Source organism: Balaenoptera musculus, chromosome 9, assembly GCF_009873245.2.
Source record: "Balaenoptera musculus isolate JJ_BM4_2016_0621 chromosome 9, mBalMus1.pri.v3, whole genome shotgun sequence".
NCBI classification, from domain to species: Eukaryota; Metazoa; Chordata; class Mammalia; order Artiodactyla; family Balaenopteridae; genus Balaenoptera; species Balaenoptera musculus.
Genome location: NC_045793.1, coordinates 6,912,888 through 6,929,967, shown reverse-complemented (window position 1 = coordinate 6,929,967; position 17,080 = coordinate 6,912,888). Strand labels below are relative to the sequence as shown.

General features: G+C 53.8%; 1 protein-coding gene across 1 annotated transcript; it reads left to right on the top strand.

The window, feature by feature from the left end:
* Nucleotides 1–2,730: 2,730 nt before the first annotated feature.
* On the top strand, nucleotides 2,731–7,919 carry ATP6V0E2 (ATPase H+ transporting V0 subunit e2). The gene is made up of 4 exons (XM_036864443.1): nucleotides 2,731–2,947; nucleotides 4,504–4,551; nucleotides 5,611–5,728; nucleotides 6,159–7,919. The coding sequence occupies exons 1-3, from the start codon at nucleotides 2,751–2,753 to the stop codon at nucleotides 5,702–5,704; spliced, it is 339 nt and encodes a 112-aa protein (XP_036720338.1). The 5' UTR covers nucleotides 2,731–2,750; the 3' UTR covers nucleotides 5,705–5,728; nucleotides 6,159–7,919.
* The last annotated feature ends 9,161 nt before the right edge of the window (nucleotides 7,920–17,080 follow it).

Here is a 17,080-nt window from a genome sequence, read left to right as displayed (position 1 = left end):
CCCAACTCTGCTGCAGGCAGTGGTTCAACCATGATTAATCCCTTCCTCTTTTCTGTGCCTTGGTGTCCCTCTCCATGAAGTGGCAGTAGAGAATCCAAGTGCCTGCTGGTGCCCCAGCTGCCACAGGACTGATGGATGACAGCACCTCCGGCTCTGAAAGACGGCCCTCAGGCTGCAGAGTGGACTTGGCTGCCTTCAGCCCTTGTCCTTGTCCCTTGCCACCAACGTCCTTATTATGGGAAGAGGTGCTCTCTCAACATGCCCTCAGCATAATGGTCTAGTCCTCTCTTCCCGAAGTTGCTCTGGGGACCAGCTTGGGAATCACTAGGGGTGTCTGTTTAAATCTGTTTCACCCCAGACCCAGCTGATTCAGATCCCCGGGACTGTTTCCAGCAAGGCCCCCCAGGAACTTCGTGGGCTTGCTCAAGCATGAGAACCAGCACCCCGGCGGCACAGAAGGGTGTCCCACACTATTTGGTTCCCATTGCCCTCTCCCCATCACCCCATCTCCTCTTCCACCCTGCAGTAAAGCACTCTTCCTTCCAGGGCAGCTGCTTTGGGCAGGCTCCTAGGCTGCTCATCTGGCTGAGGATGATGTAGTGTCTGGGTCCCGCCTTCCTAACCACAGGTGGGAAACGAGGGGGAGGTCAGAGGGAAGGGCTTCTTTGCCACTGCCTTTCTCTTGTTTTAGACGGGCAGGAAGTAGTGCTCCGTCCTGGCCGTGCTGCCTGGCTCTAGGTGGGGTCCCTGCTCTGTGATGCAGGTCCAAGTGGCCTGGCCCTCAAGCAGCCATCTTTCCACTTCCCACTCCTAGAAGGTGCCGAGAGCCCCTGAGATGCTGGTACCGAGTGTCTCACTGTCCGGCAGAACCCCTGGTTCCCAGTGTCTCTGACTCTCCCTTCCCAGCACCCCACCCTTAGCACTTAGCCTTAGCGCCATCGCTTTCCTGTTTTCTTCAGCTTCGAGCCAGGAATCCCGTTTCCGCTTTCTGCCTTTTCAGCTGTGGCACTGTCTCCCTGACAGCCCTGTGTTCTGGGGGCCGAGGTGTGCCACGGGCCCTCGGAGCTTGAACCCTGGCGGTGTTACTGTCCACGTGGCCAAGAGGGAGCCCAGGCCTCCCTCCCCCGTTCGCGTCGGTCACTACGGGGAGTTCAGGAATCTGCACTAGGCCAGGCGCCGCGGGTATGAGCTGGTGGGATGGAAGAGAGGAGGGCCCTTTAAAGTGGGGGTTATAGCCCCCAGCCTATCCATAGCGATTCAAATTGAGGTGACTTTCTCGCAGGCATCCTCCCCATGGCACCTTCCATCCTTTAAGAATCCTCAGAGCAAGAGGCTAGTCCTGCGAGCAGCGCCGTGCGTGAGTGCCACACGCACGATTCCCTGTGCGAGTCTAGGCGTGGAGGTGGAGGCCAGCTAGGGACGCCCCTGCCTCGCCACATCTGTGCTCTGAGGAAGCCTCCGACGCCAGCTCGTGAGAAACTTGGGCCCCTTGGGGGGGGGGGGCGACTGAAAATGCTATTTGTCACAGGGATTTGCACTACCCACTTTCTCGAGGGGCACAGGCATGCCCTGGGTCCCCTCTGTTCGCTAGTGGCAGAGAGGACGCTGACCATTTTGTGCAGGACCCCAGGCTGAAGCGTGGTGAGACCCCTTGCCCAAGCTGACATCTCGTTTTGTTTCAAGAGACTTGCGGCATTTCAGAGCCCAGGGCCTGGAGACCCCGTTGTTGGAGAGCCTTCCTATTTTTGCCTCACAAAAAAACAAGCTGGGGGCTTCCCTGGTGGCGCAGTGGTTAAGAATCTGCCTGCCAACGCAGGGTACACGGGTTCGAGTCCTGGTCTGGGAAGATCCCACATGCCACGGAGCAACTAAGCCCGTGAGCCACAACTACTGAGCCTCCGCGTCTGGAGCCTGTGCTCCGCAACGGGAGACGCCGTGACAGTGAGAGGCCCGCGCACCGCGATGAAGAGTGGCCCCGCTCGCCGCAACTGGAGAAAGCCCTCGCACAGAAACGAAGACCCAACACAGCCAAAAATAAATAAATAAATTAAAAAAAAAAAACTTAAAAAAAAAAAAACAAGCTGAAGGGCATTGGGGATGGAAGGAGCAAGCTCTCTGCCTTTGGCCAGAGTCCTAGCTATGCCTCCACCCTCGTTCCCTACCTGTGATCTCCATAGACTGATGCCCACAGGGCTGACATTCTGAGCGACCAGCATTTTAACTGACAGTTTGAGTTCAGTAGCCATAGAGACCAGGCGGGAAGGAGGGACCCCGACCCCCTGTTCTAGCCAGACACGTTGGAGTGTAATCTACTCCAGACCCTTTGCTTCCCTCGAAGCCCAGGTTCAGTTCCTAGGGTGCTAAGTATTTAGCAGGACAGTGTGAAGATGGGCCGTTTCCCTCATCCAAGTGTCTGTCAGCCGAGGTCACCCCAGGTGATTGGCCCAGGGATGTTCTCTCCTCCTCTGGTTTCAAAGATGTGCAAAACCATGTGCAAAACACGGTTTAAAAAAACCATGTCTGATTCTCAATCTTTTGCTATTTGAATAAAGCAGAGTTTATTTCGACACATGCCTCTGTCTTGTTAATCCCTTATCCAAAACTAGCAAACAGGAGGAGATGCTCAAAGCTAATTATCTCTGGCTCAGAGGAAAGCCCGCCCACGCCCCCGCCCCAAGCGACGCGCTGGAGCGCCTGCGCGGGTCGGGCTCGCTGAAAGGGCTCTCTTGGGCGGCCGGGTCCTGCTGCGCATGCTCGGCGCCCACTGCCCGGGCGGGACCTGCGCGCGCCGGAGCATCTCCAATTCTGATTCGCATCCCGGCCTGGGCATCCCGCTCCGGGCCATGACGGCGCACTCCTTCGCCCTCCCGGTCATCATCTTCACCACGTTCTGGGGCCTCATCGGCATCGCCGGGCCCTGGTTCGTGCCGAAAGGACCCAACCGCGGGTAAGGATCGCGCGCGGCCCAGCCTCCCTGTGGACCTCCGCGGCCGCGCCCACCCCCTCCCCCGGCGGCGGCGGCGGCGGCGGGGGTCCGCTGTGCAGCGAGCACTGTCCAGGCGCGCGCACGGCGCCCCACTCCTCCTCCCAGGCCTGTGCTGGGCCGCGTTCAGCCGGGAACAGGCAGGAGGTCGGGGCCGAAGGGCAGAGACGGTCGTGCTTTAGAAAGGTGGAGACAGTTACGGGTCACCCCCTCCAGCCTGTAAAGGTAAAGACTGTGGCTAGACACTGATGCAGTTTGTCCACGCCAGCCCAGCTGTGACCTTGAGCGTCTGTCACGCCTTCAAGCCTCATTTCTTCTTAGGTAATTGGGGGTGATGCTGATACCTGCCTTTCAAGGTTGCTGTGAGGATTACACGAAATAATGTATAGAAGACTCTTAGTGCATGGCACATATTGTATTGAATAATGTTTAGCCAGTATCATTATTTTTTGAAGGTCCCCTAGCAGGTTTCTCTACCTCTTGCACCATTTACCAGTTTCTGCTTCATATCATCTTCAGCTGTAAAGCGCTCTCACCCCTTGATTACAAGTTCCTCGAGGTGGAAGACTGTCTTGTTCACCACTGTAGACCCCAGTGCCCAGTACAGGACTGGTCCACGGTGCTTGGTAATGTTGAAAGAATGGATCAAATGCTAATTGCTCTGGCACCAACTTCAAGTACTTTAGATTCGAGGTCCTAGGGCCTGGTTTGGGTTAGATTTAGCTTTGGCTGGAGGCTGCATTTGGGTATTGCCTCTGTTCTTAAAGATCTGCAGGGCTAGGGACTTCCCTGGTGGTAGAGTGGTTAATACTCCAGGCTTCCATTGCAGGGGGCACGGGTTCGATCCCTGGTTGGGGGACTAAGATCCTGCATGCTGCGCGGAGTGGCAAAAAAATAAAAAGGACCTGCAGGGCTGAGGTCCCATGGCCTCACTTTGTAAACCATTTTAGTGCCTCGCCTCCCCTGCAAACCTTGGTGAGTTCTTCCTTCTGAAGTTTTCCTGCTGCATTTAAAGCCTCTGTCTCCAGTGTTTGAGTGGATTCAAGGTAGCCAGTTGCTATTCTCATTATAACTGCTCATTGTACCTCAGAGATGGCTCACGGTCTCCTTGCTTCTTGCCCTGTCTTCTGGTCTTCTGTCTTCCTTCCCTTTGCCCAATGAACTTTGGATTCCAGAGGCCACTCCATGGTGGGTGGCTGCAAATGCAGCTCTGTGCAGTGGCTTTTCCCAACATGTTTGCATTAAGATGGAGAAATAGTGGGTGATGGAGAAGGCAGATAGGTGAAGGGAAAGATTCATAATGTAACTTGGACGTGGTCAAGGTTGGCCTCCCCAAGAGGTGACACTTGGCGTTTTTATTTTCCATCTAGCGATTCTTACCCTGAGTAGAACTTAGCCTCCCTGTGTTCAGGGGGCATCAGACGGGAAAGGGGCTGGCACCAGCAGCTCTTTCTCTGGCCTCGGCCAGGCCTCCTGACCTGCTTCCATCCGTCCTGACCTGACGTCCTCTTCCATTGCAGAGTGATCATCACCATGCTGGTGGCCACCGCCGTCTGCTGTTACCTCTTGTGAGTACTGCTCTCCCAGCCCAAAGTCAGCTGGGGCCTTCGTGCTCCCTTCTTTCCTCCTTTCCCAGCCCTGCTCTCCCCTCTGTCCTGGTACGGTCACATTCAGCTCTTGAAAGGCTGAGGCTGTAAAACACAGAAGAGGAGGCAGTTGGAGAGGCAAAGAGAGCGATGGGCTGGAAGTCATGAACTCTGGGTTCTGGTTCTGAATGTAGCACCTGGACAAGCTCTGTCATGTTCATAGGCTACAGTTTTCTCATCTGCAAAATGAGTGAGTTGGGCCAGCTCAGTTTCTTTTGTACCTGATGGGACATCAGAATCACCTGGAGAGATTGTAAAAACACAGCTTTTAGGGCTCCACCCTGGACCCACTAAATCACAGTTCTCATGATCTGCATTTGGGAATCCATATTTTTAATGCATGCCCCTGGGTGATTGTGATGCAGCCAGTTTAGAACCACTGGATGAGCAGTAGTCTTCAAACTTGGGAAAGGTCCCTGGGATACAGAAAACATTCCAAGAGATGCGAGTGCCTGGACAGTGTGAGGGAATCAATTTCCAGGTCCTTCATGTCTAGATGTTCTCTTTCTAAAACTACCATTCATGGTAGCCCCTCCCCTTTTACAAAAAAGGCGCTCTGCCATCCCTCCCCAATCCTCCTATGTTAGGTTGCTCCATGTTAAATCACCCTGGCTGCCAAACTGAGGACTAAATCCAAGCTCTGGTTTTGAGGGAGGCCTCTCTCATGCTCAGTTAAGCCGGTATGGCTTCCCTTTGTGCCCCTGGAGGCCGTCTTACCTCTTCCCTAATCCCAGGGTCCAGCCCCAGCGCAGGGATCTTATAAATCTACAAAACATCAGATCAAACCAAACCTAAACCCAAACCCACACGGCCCAGACTGAGCCCCCGTGCCGGCCGCAGTGTGGATGGTTCCATGAAACCCTTCCCTCCAGAACCCAGACCCTGCTGCTGGGTCGGTCATGTGACCAAAGGCGTGGTGTGAGGTGTGCACGGCAGAGTTCCTTGTGTCTGGGCTCACCCTCACTGTGCTGTCCCTGGCAGCTGGCTCATCGCCATCCTGGCTCAGCTGAACCCCCTGTTCGGGCCCCAGCTGAAGAATGAGACGATCTGGTATGTGCACTTCCTGTGGGAGTGACCGCTGCCGCCTCCTCGGCCCCAGGTACTGCTGGGCGCTGGGCAGGGGTGGAGAAGGGCCCGGGGCGGGGGCAGGACAAGGTCAGGCAGGGTTGTAAGACTTTGCACGTGGATTCAGGCATTCATTTATTAAGAAAAAAAAAAAAAGTGCTGAGCACCTGCTCCCTTCCTGCCCAGTGCTGCGCTGGGCGGCAGGGATGGACGGAAGACCCAGGGTGCTGGGGGGAGCATGTGGGCCCAGCCTTGTTTGTGCGTTTGCAGGCCCCAGAGGAGGCGGCCGGCTGCAGAATCTGTTCTGAGTGAGGGGAGGGCGGGGGCAGGGAGCGGTGAGTCGCCGACTGGGCAGGGGGCTGTCTGAGGTGAGCTGGGTGACGGGCACAGGCCCTCCAGGGCGGGGCTGGGGGAGAAGGGTCTCCACAGCAAGGCCGTGACTTGTTCTGTGATGTGCTTTTCAGGTGCCCCAGCTCTCTGGATGACCTTGGCTCCACTGTCCCTGATGACCCTTCTGTCACCCCTACAACTGTGTCCCAGTCCCTCCGTGCTCCCTCCCCCAAGGCCTGCCTGCTTCTGGAAAGTACCGCCCTCCCCAGCCAGTCTGGGCCTCGGGAAGCCCCGAGCTCAGAGCCAGGCTGGAGAAGGAGATGTCCAGCCCTCAAGTTCCCACTGCCCGCTCCCGAGTAGGTCCAGGCCAGTAGCTGACAAGGGTGGGGCTGCGCCTTTTACACAATGGGGCAACCAGAGGAGGCCGCGCGTCCTGGGGAGAAGGCCTGGGGAGAAGGCCGTTCAGCCCAGGATGCTCCGAGCCGAGCCTCGGGTGGGCCAGGCCAGGGAGGAAGCCCTGGGGGAAGAGGCAGGGCCCTGCCGCTGTCCTGCTGTGTGACCCCAGGAAGCGTCTGTCTGTGTGGGCCTCCTCACCTGTGAGATGGAGGGGCTCGGTCAGGTGTGGCAAAGGCCTTTCTTGGAGTTCTCCTTTAATTTTTGACACGTTTCGATGTGAAATTTCTGGAATTGTTGACGAAATGGAAAAACAGTCCCACAAAACATTATGATCCAAAACATCATAGTAATTTGGATCAGAATTGAAACATGTACGCTTAGCATCCTTTATAGTCACAAAGTCACTTACGTTGGCTCGCTCAGGAAGTGGTACCTCCTCAGAATATCCTCTTACCCCTTCCTCCCCACCTGGATCACCTCCCTCCCTTCCCAGAGAGGCTCAGCCTGAGCACTGCAGGAGCTGAAGAAACTGAAGGCAGCTCCTGCCGAGGCCAGACCTAGACTCTGGCTGTGGTGAGGGTGGATTTCAGAGCCCCTCACAGCAGCACGGAGGTCATCTGGAGCGAGGGAGGGCGAAGAGGGACCGGTGTGGGCGAGGTGTGGGCTGGGCTCTGCTGAGATGCTGCAGGGCGGGAGAGCCCCTGGCCTGGCAAGGCCTGGAGAGTGCGCGGGCCTCGGAGCGGAGGGAACCGGGGGCCCCAGCTGTGCCTCACTTCTCCTAGGAGAGTTGGGGTGGAGACCTTAGACACCTGCCCGCAGCCCCAGAGCTGATTGGAGTCCCCCGCTCTGCTGTGCCACGTTGCCTCCCTGGGGAAGAAGCCAGCCTCTTGTATTTACTGACTGTTGAGTTGATCGGCATTCTGTTTAGTAGGCATCGTTTTTGGAGCGGTGGTAGAACGTGGTATGTCTCACCTGGATTTCTTGGTTCTGGGCTTGGCCTGTTGCTCAGATCGGGGCCTCCCTTTAACATCCCACCCACCCCCTTTCCAACTCCCTTCCTGTGCTGACCCCTGTGGCCCCCCTGGAGTGGGGCTGTTGAGTCTCGATGGGGGGCTAGAAGCCTGACCCCTGTCTAGTGACTCATGAGCGGTGAGGAAATCCCTGTTTGGCGGCAAAGTCCTGGCCGAGGCCAAGTTTCCTGGCTGCTCCTCTCCTGCCCCCCTGATTCCCATTTCCTCGGCGGGTGGATTTGGGGCACGGGGAAGGGGGCTGGCAGCTGCTTGGAGCTGCAGCTCTGGGATGTGGACGCTGAGACTACATTTTCCTGATTCCTGAGCGAGAATACCGCTGTCCTGGATTTTGCCCAGAACCAGGCCAGGCAGGAGGAGAAAGACGGAGGACTCGTTCAAGTGGAACTTTGCCCACCACCCATCTGTGCCCCAGATTACAGAGTGCGTGGCCCCCGGGGCTCTGCAATAAAGCCGGTCCCCAACGTTCCAGAGCGTGGCCTGCGTCCTTCCTAAATACCCCTACATACCCGAGAGCCTGCCTCTGTGCTCGGCCTGGGCGGGCATCAGCTTCCTGCCTGGGGCAGGGGGATGGAGTGAGCAGAGGTAGAGCTCCTGGGAGGAGCTGCAGGAAGCTGAGGGTGGAAGGTGCTTGGAGGAGAGACCCTGAGCCCCGAGCAGTGCATCCAGAGAGAATGCGGAGCCACAGCAGGGTTGAAGCAGGGGAGTGATGTGACCCAACTTGGTTTCCAGGATGATCTCTGCAGGGTGCTTAATGGGCCTCAGATGAGAGTGGTGGTGAGGATGGGGACGAGTGGGCGAATGGAAGGTCTAGTTAGGAGCTGAAGGGGACCAGCGCCTTGGCCGTGGGGGGAGGGAGGAGGCGGGGTGGACCCTGTGGTGAGCAGTGGGCAAGTGCGGTGCCCAGTACCTGGCGGCTGGGACCTCTCAGTGACAGGCCACAGAGGGCACGTGATGACCTGGGGTTTCCTGTGTGTCCTGGTGAGCTGGGTGTGTCTGGGGCATCCTCATGGAGACGCCCAGCTAGTGGTAGGATACATGGGTTTGGTCTTCAGGAGGAAGATGCGTCCTGAAGACATGGGGTGTATGTCTGTCCCTGAGTTCTCATTGAACCACTCGTGGCGGCCTCTGTTCCCTGGGTCCCGGGGCACGCCCCCTGCTCTCTGGGCAGCTTCTGCAGCTCAGGGCACACTCCCAGCACACTCTCTTCCCACCCTCCCTTTCTGCCTGTGCAGCCGTTTAGGGAGGGGGAGCTTGGGACGCCCTCCCGGGATCTGTGCCCACTGCTTTGCGTGGGTGGTGCTTCTCTCAAAGCTCTCACCCCACTCCGAGGGGGACTGCAGGGTGAGCAGGTTTTGTCAGAAATGAGCACAGCCAGACATTAGTTACAGAGGGGAAATCAGGTTTCATTCCGAAACGACTGACGGTAGGGAAATGTGAGCTCCGTGGGGTCCGTGCCCCTGCAGGGTGACTGGGCACTTTAACAGGAGAACGAGGGCGAGGGGGAGGGGTGAGCGGGGCCAAGTAGAGCCAGGAGAGTGAAAAGTCACAAAGGATGGGTTGGCGTAAGTGTGAGTAGGCCACAGAGACTGGGGGACAGAGGCCCGAGCCTTCCTGATTTCATCTCAGAGGAAGGGTCCTTGGGAGCCACTCCTGGGCTGCAGGAGATACATCTACATCCCAGAGGGACAGAGGAAAGATTCACAGTCGTAAATGCTCTCAGAAAGGGTGGAGGGGCTAGGCGTCCGAGGCCTATGGTCAGGTATTGGCTAGAACGAACAGTAAATTCTTCTGACAGCCCAGAACTTGGTCAGACAGGAACTCGATGGGGCCAGGTCGTCCCAGGGTTACGGCCTTAGGCGGCCAGAAGCCAGGCCAGGCTGGTCACGTCTCTTAGTGCCTGGTGTGGATAGACTCGTTGTTTGTTTCAGGCAAGAAGTATCTCCCACCCCCCTTCCCCTGCCAAGTGGGAGGCCCATCAGTAAATGTCAGCCTCTGACGTAGATGCTCAGAGCAATTACAAGTGGCAGAAGATCCCTGAAGATGGGCAGTGGCTGGGGGTGGGATACCCCTGCACCACGCTTAGTGGCAGAGCGGGAAGCATCCTGGGAGACCATCCTGGGACTGACCGGACAAGCCTGTGGAGAAGACGAGGCAGGTGAGGTTAGCTCAGCTGCACGTACAGAAGGTGGCCGACAGAGGGCAGTGCCGCCCAAGGGACAGAGACCTCCAGACCAGATTGTGCCGCCACTGGGAGTGCAACGCACTGCACTGATGTGAGAGGTTGTGGCCTTAGAGCGTGGCCGTTATTGGGAACAGGGATGATTTTCCAGGTGGTACCAGAGCCTGGATGAAACCTCCTTGAAGGATGTGTAGAGACAACAGCAAGGTGCCAGGTATTGCTCGGGGAATCCAAAGGGCAAAGAACTAAGAGGCCTTGCCAACGGGAAGCTGCTCTGAGGCCAGGCTTCGCAACAATCTTCTGTGACTTTTTCCCACCTCAACATCCTGAGATCTGGTACATTCCAGTCTATAATAGGGACACCCATCAGCCCAGATTCTCAATGGAGAGGAAGAGTTACGTACAGAAGATGGCTGTTACTGCAGACCGCAGGGTCTGATAAAGCACCTAAAGCAAGGCCCTTGATGAGGGCCTTTGGGTTGCTTTGTACAAAGATGGGTTCGTTGATAACATTGGGAATAGGAGGAGCAGAGAAATGAAGTGGGGTTGGTTCCTCTTGCTCCTGAGAATCTCCAGGTGCATGTGCTGGACGTGACGTTTGTTTATAAACCTTGAGGTTTCCAGGAATGAAGTCACTTGGCAGCCACCACAGTTTTGCTTGACTTGGAACCAGAAGAGTGAGGGCAGGTGACCAAAGTCTATGCTAATTCAGCCCGCACTCCATGTAACGAACCTGCGTAAGAATCACTCGGAACAAACAAACCCATAGAATGCTGGGACCAAAGCCACGTCCGTTAGGACAGGGGTTCCCTACCTCGGCACTGCTGACAGTTCGGACTGGATAGTTCTCTGTTGGGGACCATTGGGGGCGGGGGGCTGTCCTGTGCATTGTAGGATGTTGAGCAGCACCCCTGACCTCTGCCCAGTGGATGCCAGCAGAACCACTCTCCCTGCCCTGGGCTCTGACAATCACACATGTCTCCAGCCATTTTGAAATGTTCTCTGGGGGTCCAAGTCCCTCTCCCCCACCCCTACGTTGGGAATCACTACTCTAGAATCTCAACCCCTCAAGTGATTGATAAAAATTTAATCAGTTTATCAACCCAGACAGGAGGTTGGGGAACCTTGAGGGAAGCTGGTATCCTGAGCACCAGGGTTCCCCGTGAGCCATTCCCAGCAGGACCTGGAGCTTCTGACCTGGAGACCATGCCCTGGGGAGAAGGAAGCACCGAAGCTTTAGGGGATTATTGGGTGCCTGAGCGGACTCTAATCCCAGCGCCATGTGGTCCAGCAGAGGCCAGATGGGGGTGGGGGGCTCGGCGGGGGGGGGGGGGGGGAGCATCGCGCAAGCCCAGTAGAACTTTGGCTCACCCTGCAGGCATCTGCCCGGAAAAGGGTTGGGACAGATATTCTCAGAAACCCGCAGAAGCCCCACCTCAGCTTCCTAACCTCAGGATTAAGGGCCGGGATTGTAGCATGGCTTCCCCCCTTGCTGCAAAGGCCAGCCTTTCTTCCCCTGACCAAGCCCGGCAGACGTTAGGGAGATGATTCTCTGCGCCCACCCACGCTCCGTCTCGTTAAGCAGGAGTACGGGAGGCCGGAAGGGTTACTGCAGAGGCTGCAGCCTTGATCCGTCGTGATCCTAGGTGCAACGGCCGTGCCCTTGGTCTGCAGCAATTGATTTGGCAAACATAGTTTTCTCTTGTTTCTTTCTGCCCGGCCTTCCAGGAGCTGTTGACTGAACAGCCTCGGCTCAGCTTCGAGGTCGAGATAGAGAATCGAGACCTGCGCTCCCTGGGTTCAAAGTCCAGCTCCTCCCGATTATGAGTTGAGTGAAAGTTAGTTAGTCTTTCTGAGCTTCAGTTTTATAATAGCACTAGTGCCTGCTTCGTAGAGGCTTTGATTGTGAGCTGAGAGAATGGATTAAAGTGCCTGCCTCGTCAAAAACTGCCATCAATAAATCACACGACTTTTACATAGTAACTCTTTACTTCTATGGCACTCTTCATTCTGCCAGGATCTCAGCTTCCTTCACCTTTTCTTGTTCCCACCATGGACACCACACTGATCCACCCTGTGGAAAAGGAAGTGGCAAGCCCCCTGAGTACTTTGACGTGTGAGATAGGACCTGGGAAATAAGTGCCATGAAAAATACCTGGGGCCTGTGTATGCATCTGTATTTCTATGCTTCATGTCAAATGTCCTTAATGTAATCTATAAATGTAGTGTCCTCTTGATGAAAACAAGGCTTTGGGGGAGTGAGGGGAGAAGAGAGAATGGGTACTAGACTAGATCTGCTGAATCTAAAGTTCTCAGGGAAAATAAACATGTAAGAAATAACCAGGGGAACTTCCCTGGCGGTCCAGTGTTAGGACTCCAAGCTTTCACTGCCGAGGGCCTAGGTTCGATCCCTGGTTGGGGAACGAAGATCCCGCAATACTCACTGCACGGCCGAAAAAAAAAAAAAAAAAAGAAAGGAAGAAAAAGAAAGAAAGAAACAGGAAATTTCTGAAAAAAGCAGAGTATTTACAGGGACATTAGCCCTCCCATATATTTAAAAGTATTATAAAGTCACAATATGAAAGGCTACAGAAATGAAGACAGTGGTGCTGGGACATGAATAGACACATCAATGGAAGAAAACGAGTCCAGAAATAAACTCAAATTGATAAACATGGCAAAGCAAATCCGCGAGGAAAAGATGAATAAAGGCAATGAACAGTGTCGGCACTCTCTCCCTCCCGGCAACAAAATAAATGCCAGCTGGATCAGAGATGTAACAAATGTAAATGAAACCATAAATGTACCGGAAGAAAACATAGGGGAATTAAAAAGAAATTATCTTGGGGCTCGCGCCTGCGCGGTCTGCGCCAACCCGCGGGCAGCTCCGAGGGACGTGCCCGCTGGGAATCCTCGAGACCAGCGTGTGTGGAGGTTCCCTCCCGCCCAGCCGTGAATGCGGGATTACCATCCCAAACAGCTCATTTTTTTTCTTGAGGTCTTCGGAGTTAGTTCCACACCACAGATTTTAACTGTTTATTTTTATTTAGAAGCCAGCCTGTTCTCCTGATCAACTGTTAGCATAATTGCTAACCCTGAGACGCTGAATGATTTATGGTGATGAGGGTGGAGGAAAGGGTGAAAATTCTGGTGAGAGCAAGGCGACCATGTACACTAATGTGATTAACAAGTATGTTAAAGTTTGCATTTTGTTTGTTTGTTGTTTGAGTCGAAGATACTGTGACAGATTGGACCCCTGAATTTTTAATCATCTAAACTGAATAGGATACATGCGCTTTGGAGTCGGGTAAAATCTTCAATCCAGACCCTCCAACTTGCTAACTGTGACTTTGGGTCACAGTTATATAACTGCCCTGAGCCTGTTCCTCCTTTGCTTAAAAAAAGAAAGAAAAAGAAAAGAAATTATCTTGTAATGGGGAAGATCTAACTAAGAGGGGGAAACAAGAAATCCAGCAGTGATGAAGATAAAGTTTGATAAATTTAAATTAAAATTTAGATTTTCTGCAAGGCAAAAAAAAAAAATTAAAGAAAAAAGATAAATGACAAACGGGAAACGATTTACAACTCATGACAGACACAGAGGTCATCAACAAGATAAAAAGGACAGAGTAGGTAAATAGAAAAGGAGTCAAGCAGACAGATCACAAAAGAAGTGGTAGAAATGACTTTTGAGCATAAAAAGATGCTTCCCATCATTTATAATCAAGGAAAGCAAATTGAAACAATGTAACCCCATCAGTACCTATTATATTAGCAAAGATCAAAACTGATAATAGACTATAGTAGACACGTGTATTAGTAGCCATAGTCAACGTCCCTTGCGTCTCCCCGTGCTCTGAATACTACCATGCATACCAGCCAACTTCCAACTGCCAGCACCGTCTTTGTCCTGTGCCGAAGGCTGGAAGTGCTGTCAGGAAATTATTGCCATCAGCACACTCAACCAATGACTGATGGGACTTGTATGTACACGCTCCCAGGGTTTCTCCAGCTCCAGGCGCCCATAGAGCAGATGGCTTGCGCTTCTGCCTTCACCATGAGAAATGCATGCCCTGGGCAGCCTACCGACCCCAGAGAAGAAACATAGGGAGCAGACTAATCACAAAATGACCTGGAGCCAAGCCTGGCCAAACCTCAGCAGAAGCAGAGTCAAATGAGCAAAAAAATAAACGCTTGTTGTTCCAAGTCAGGGTTTTCAGATGTTTATTATGCAGGATTATGGTGACATAGCTGACTGATGCAGTGTTATGACAGATAGATCTAGCCCAGGGTGAAATACATGTTTCTACTCCCTTGTTGATGACACTTGCATTACTCCAGGTCTTCCTGTTATAAACAATCAGCATCCCTATATATGTCTGTGCAAATGTGCTGGAACTTCTTTAGGATGTATGTCTCCATGTAAAGAGCAGAGTTCTGGGTGATGTTTACTTTCAACATCACAAGATATTGCCCAATGGCCCTCCAAAGCGATTGTTTACACTCCTACTAACTTTACGTGAACTCCTGGACTTCATCTGTTATTCAGCCTTTTTAATTTTTTCAGTCAGATAATGTGTGTGAAATGGTATCTTGTTTTAACTTGCATTTCCCTAATAATCACTGGTGAGCCTGACTCTCTTTTCATCTGTTTGTTGACCATTTGGGTTTCCAATTCTCTAATTTGCCTGTTCATATTGTTTGATTGCTTTTCTATTAGTTTTTGTTGGCGGGGGTATTTTTCCTATTGGTTTATAGAATTTCTTTATGTATTTTATCTACAAGTCCCCCTAATCCTAGAGAATCTAGTGCCAGGAAGAGAGAGGGAAGAAGACGGTGTGTTTGGAGGGGATGGTGGTGAGATCAGACAGCCCCATCTTTTCTATTGCTCTTTGAAACCATCGTTAAAAAAATGAAAAGCTAATCACAAATTAAGAAAGAATATTTGCAACGCACATATTTGTCAAAGGATTTGTATCCTGAATATATAAAGGACTGAACAAAATATAAGTATATAAAGAATTCAACAATAAGACAAACCCAGTTTTTAAAAGTGGGCAAATAATTTGAACCCACACTTCGCAACAGTTTTTTCAGTTTATTTGTATCTCCCAGTTTTGCAATCAAGTCATCCTTGGTTCTAGAGTGCCTCTGGGTTAACACTGCAAAGGGACCAGCTGAGCCCATTTTATACGGACCCTCATGCAACAGTACAACTGTGAAATCATCTGTGGCTCCCTCCATCTCCTACTTTAACTCTCCGTGTGACTGAGTCTCGTTTCCTCATCTGTATAATGGAGAAACCAATACCTCCATCTCTGAGGCATGGAGAGAATCAAATAAGATTAAAAATAACTTTGATAAAGGGCAAAGATATATACTCTCATTGCAGGGGTCCTAGTTTTAGCTCAAGCTGGAGGACTGCACCAGCCTGGAGTTGATGGGCCCAGAGCGGGGGCGCTGGAAGGCGATGGAAAGAACTGAGATCAGCCCTGGGAAGGTGAGCAGGGAGGACTGCCCAAGGCCCAGTGGTGCCCAAGCCTAGGCCCTTGGATTTGTCTGACTCTGGCGGTGGAAAGAAGCTCAAGGTAGTCTATGAAACAAGAGTTGGGTACTTTGGTGTCCAGGTGGGACCAGCGTGAGGAGAGGAATTCTCCGCTCAGCCCAGGAAACGCGGCCTTTTCGGCCCCGGGACAATTCAGTTTGGGGAGTTGGCAGAGCACCTCAGTGGAGGCGCGCACGGACGACCCCTGGGTTGTCGGCGAGGCCTTCGCGGTGTCACCGGGAATTTGCCCCAGGAGATAGCCTGGGTGGGTGTCATGAAATGGTGGGTGAACCCGCAAGGTGGGAAAAGGCTCCGACACACGGATCATTATCATTACCGTGGTCCCTTCCGTCCGCATGTGCGCACAAGCCCCGGGCTGCACTCCGGCGGTCGGGCTGCACTCCGGCGGTCAGACTGCCGCGGCGCAGAGCCGGGGATGGAAGGGGCCTTACGAATCCGCCAGTGGAGGAGGAAGACTAGGCCACCGTCGGCCCGGAGGGCCTGCGAGCGCTTTCTCCCAGGCCACACAGCTAAACTACCACTATTAAACACAAACAAAGAAACAAAGTACCCCCCCCCCCAAAAAATACCCCAAAAACCCCCAGCGCTGTTAAACGTGTACAACAAATCCCGGTCAGGTGAGAAAAGCGCGCGACTTCCGGCGGAGGAGGCGGTGTAACACCACCGCTTCCGGCCGCTGCGCCTGCGCCTGCGCCTGCGCACTGGGCGCTGCGCCTGCGCACTGCACACTGCGCCTGCGCACTCGGTGCTGGCTGCCTGCTGGAGGAACGTACCAACCGCTGGAGTGGGGTGGGCGCGGAGGACCCGCCGACTGTCGCTCCCGGAAGTCGCCTCGGAACCTGGACCGCCCACCAAGCTCTGCAGGGCCCTTGGCGCCTCATGGTAGGTCCCGTTGCGGCGCGGGGGTGGGAGCGAGCGTTGGGCGGCGGATGGCGTGTTCTTACTACCCGCCGCGGGAGCTGCGCCGGCTTCACAGCTTCGCCAGCCCCACTAGCCAGCCAGACCTTTGGCCGTAGGTGAGCCGGGGAGGGGGCGTTGTGGTCACAGACGTAGAGTTGGGGGCGAGGCGGCTTTCCCTGACCTGCCCTGCCCATCGGGCGGCCCAGGTGTCCCCCTCCCAGCCTCCCTCCCCTTCCCAGTGCCCCGCGCCTGAAACACCCGGTGAGGCCAGAACTGGACAGCGGCTCGTATCCATCACTCAGTCTGTGCCAAGAAGTGCCCTTAAACACTGCTATATGCGTACATTAATTCCGTTAATCTTTCACAAGCCAGCGAGGTGGATGCTGTTATCCCTGTTGTATAGACTCGGAAACCGAGGCACGGAGCGGACGAACACAGCTGGTGGGTAGCAGCCAGAATTTAAACCCCCATAGACCGGCTCTGGACTTCATGCTCTCTCAATGCATTGTGGAGAGCAGCCTCGCAGAAAAGAGCAAAGGGTTCTGCTGGTGTGTAGTTTAAAACATCTCATTTTATGTTACTTTTGCATATTGTGAAATCTAATGAGGCTTGGTTATTTAAAATCTCTCCCTTAGGGTTTAAAAGTAGCCAAATTTGCATGTGGGACAAAACCCCAAAATGTGTAGTGGTTTGCTCTACTCTCTTCCTTCCACACATTCCTCTGGTCCCATGCTTTTTTTCATCTTCCATCTCCTCATAGGTGAGCGGGTGGGGGGCTGAGAAGCCGAGGACTTGTAGGCTCACCAAGTGCTTTGAAGTCTCCTGGGGTCTGGTGGATAGACAGGCACCACTTCCTCCTCCCCCAGTGCAGGGGCTGAGAGAAGAGGGGGCTGGTGGGACTGGGCAGAGTGAAAACTCGGAGAAAGGTCTGGCATAGGTATCGAATGCCCAGGGTGGACTGAGCTCTGCATGAGGCCCTAGGGT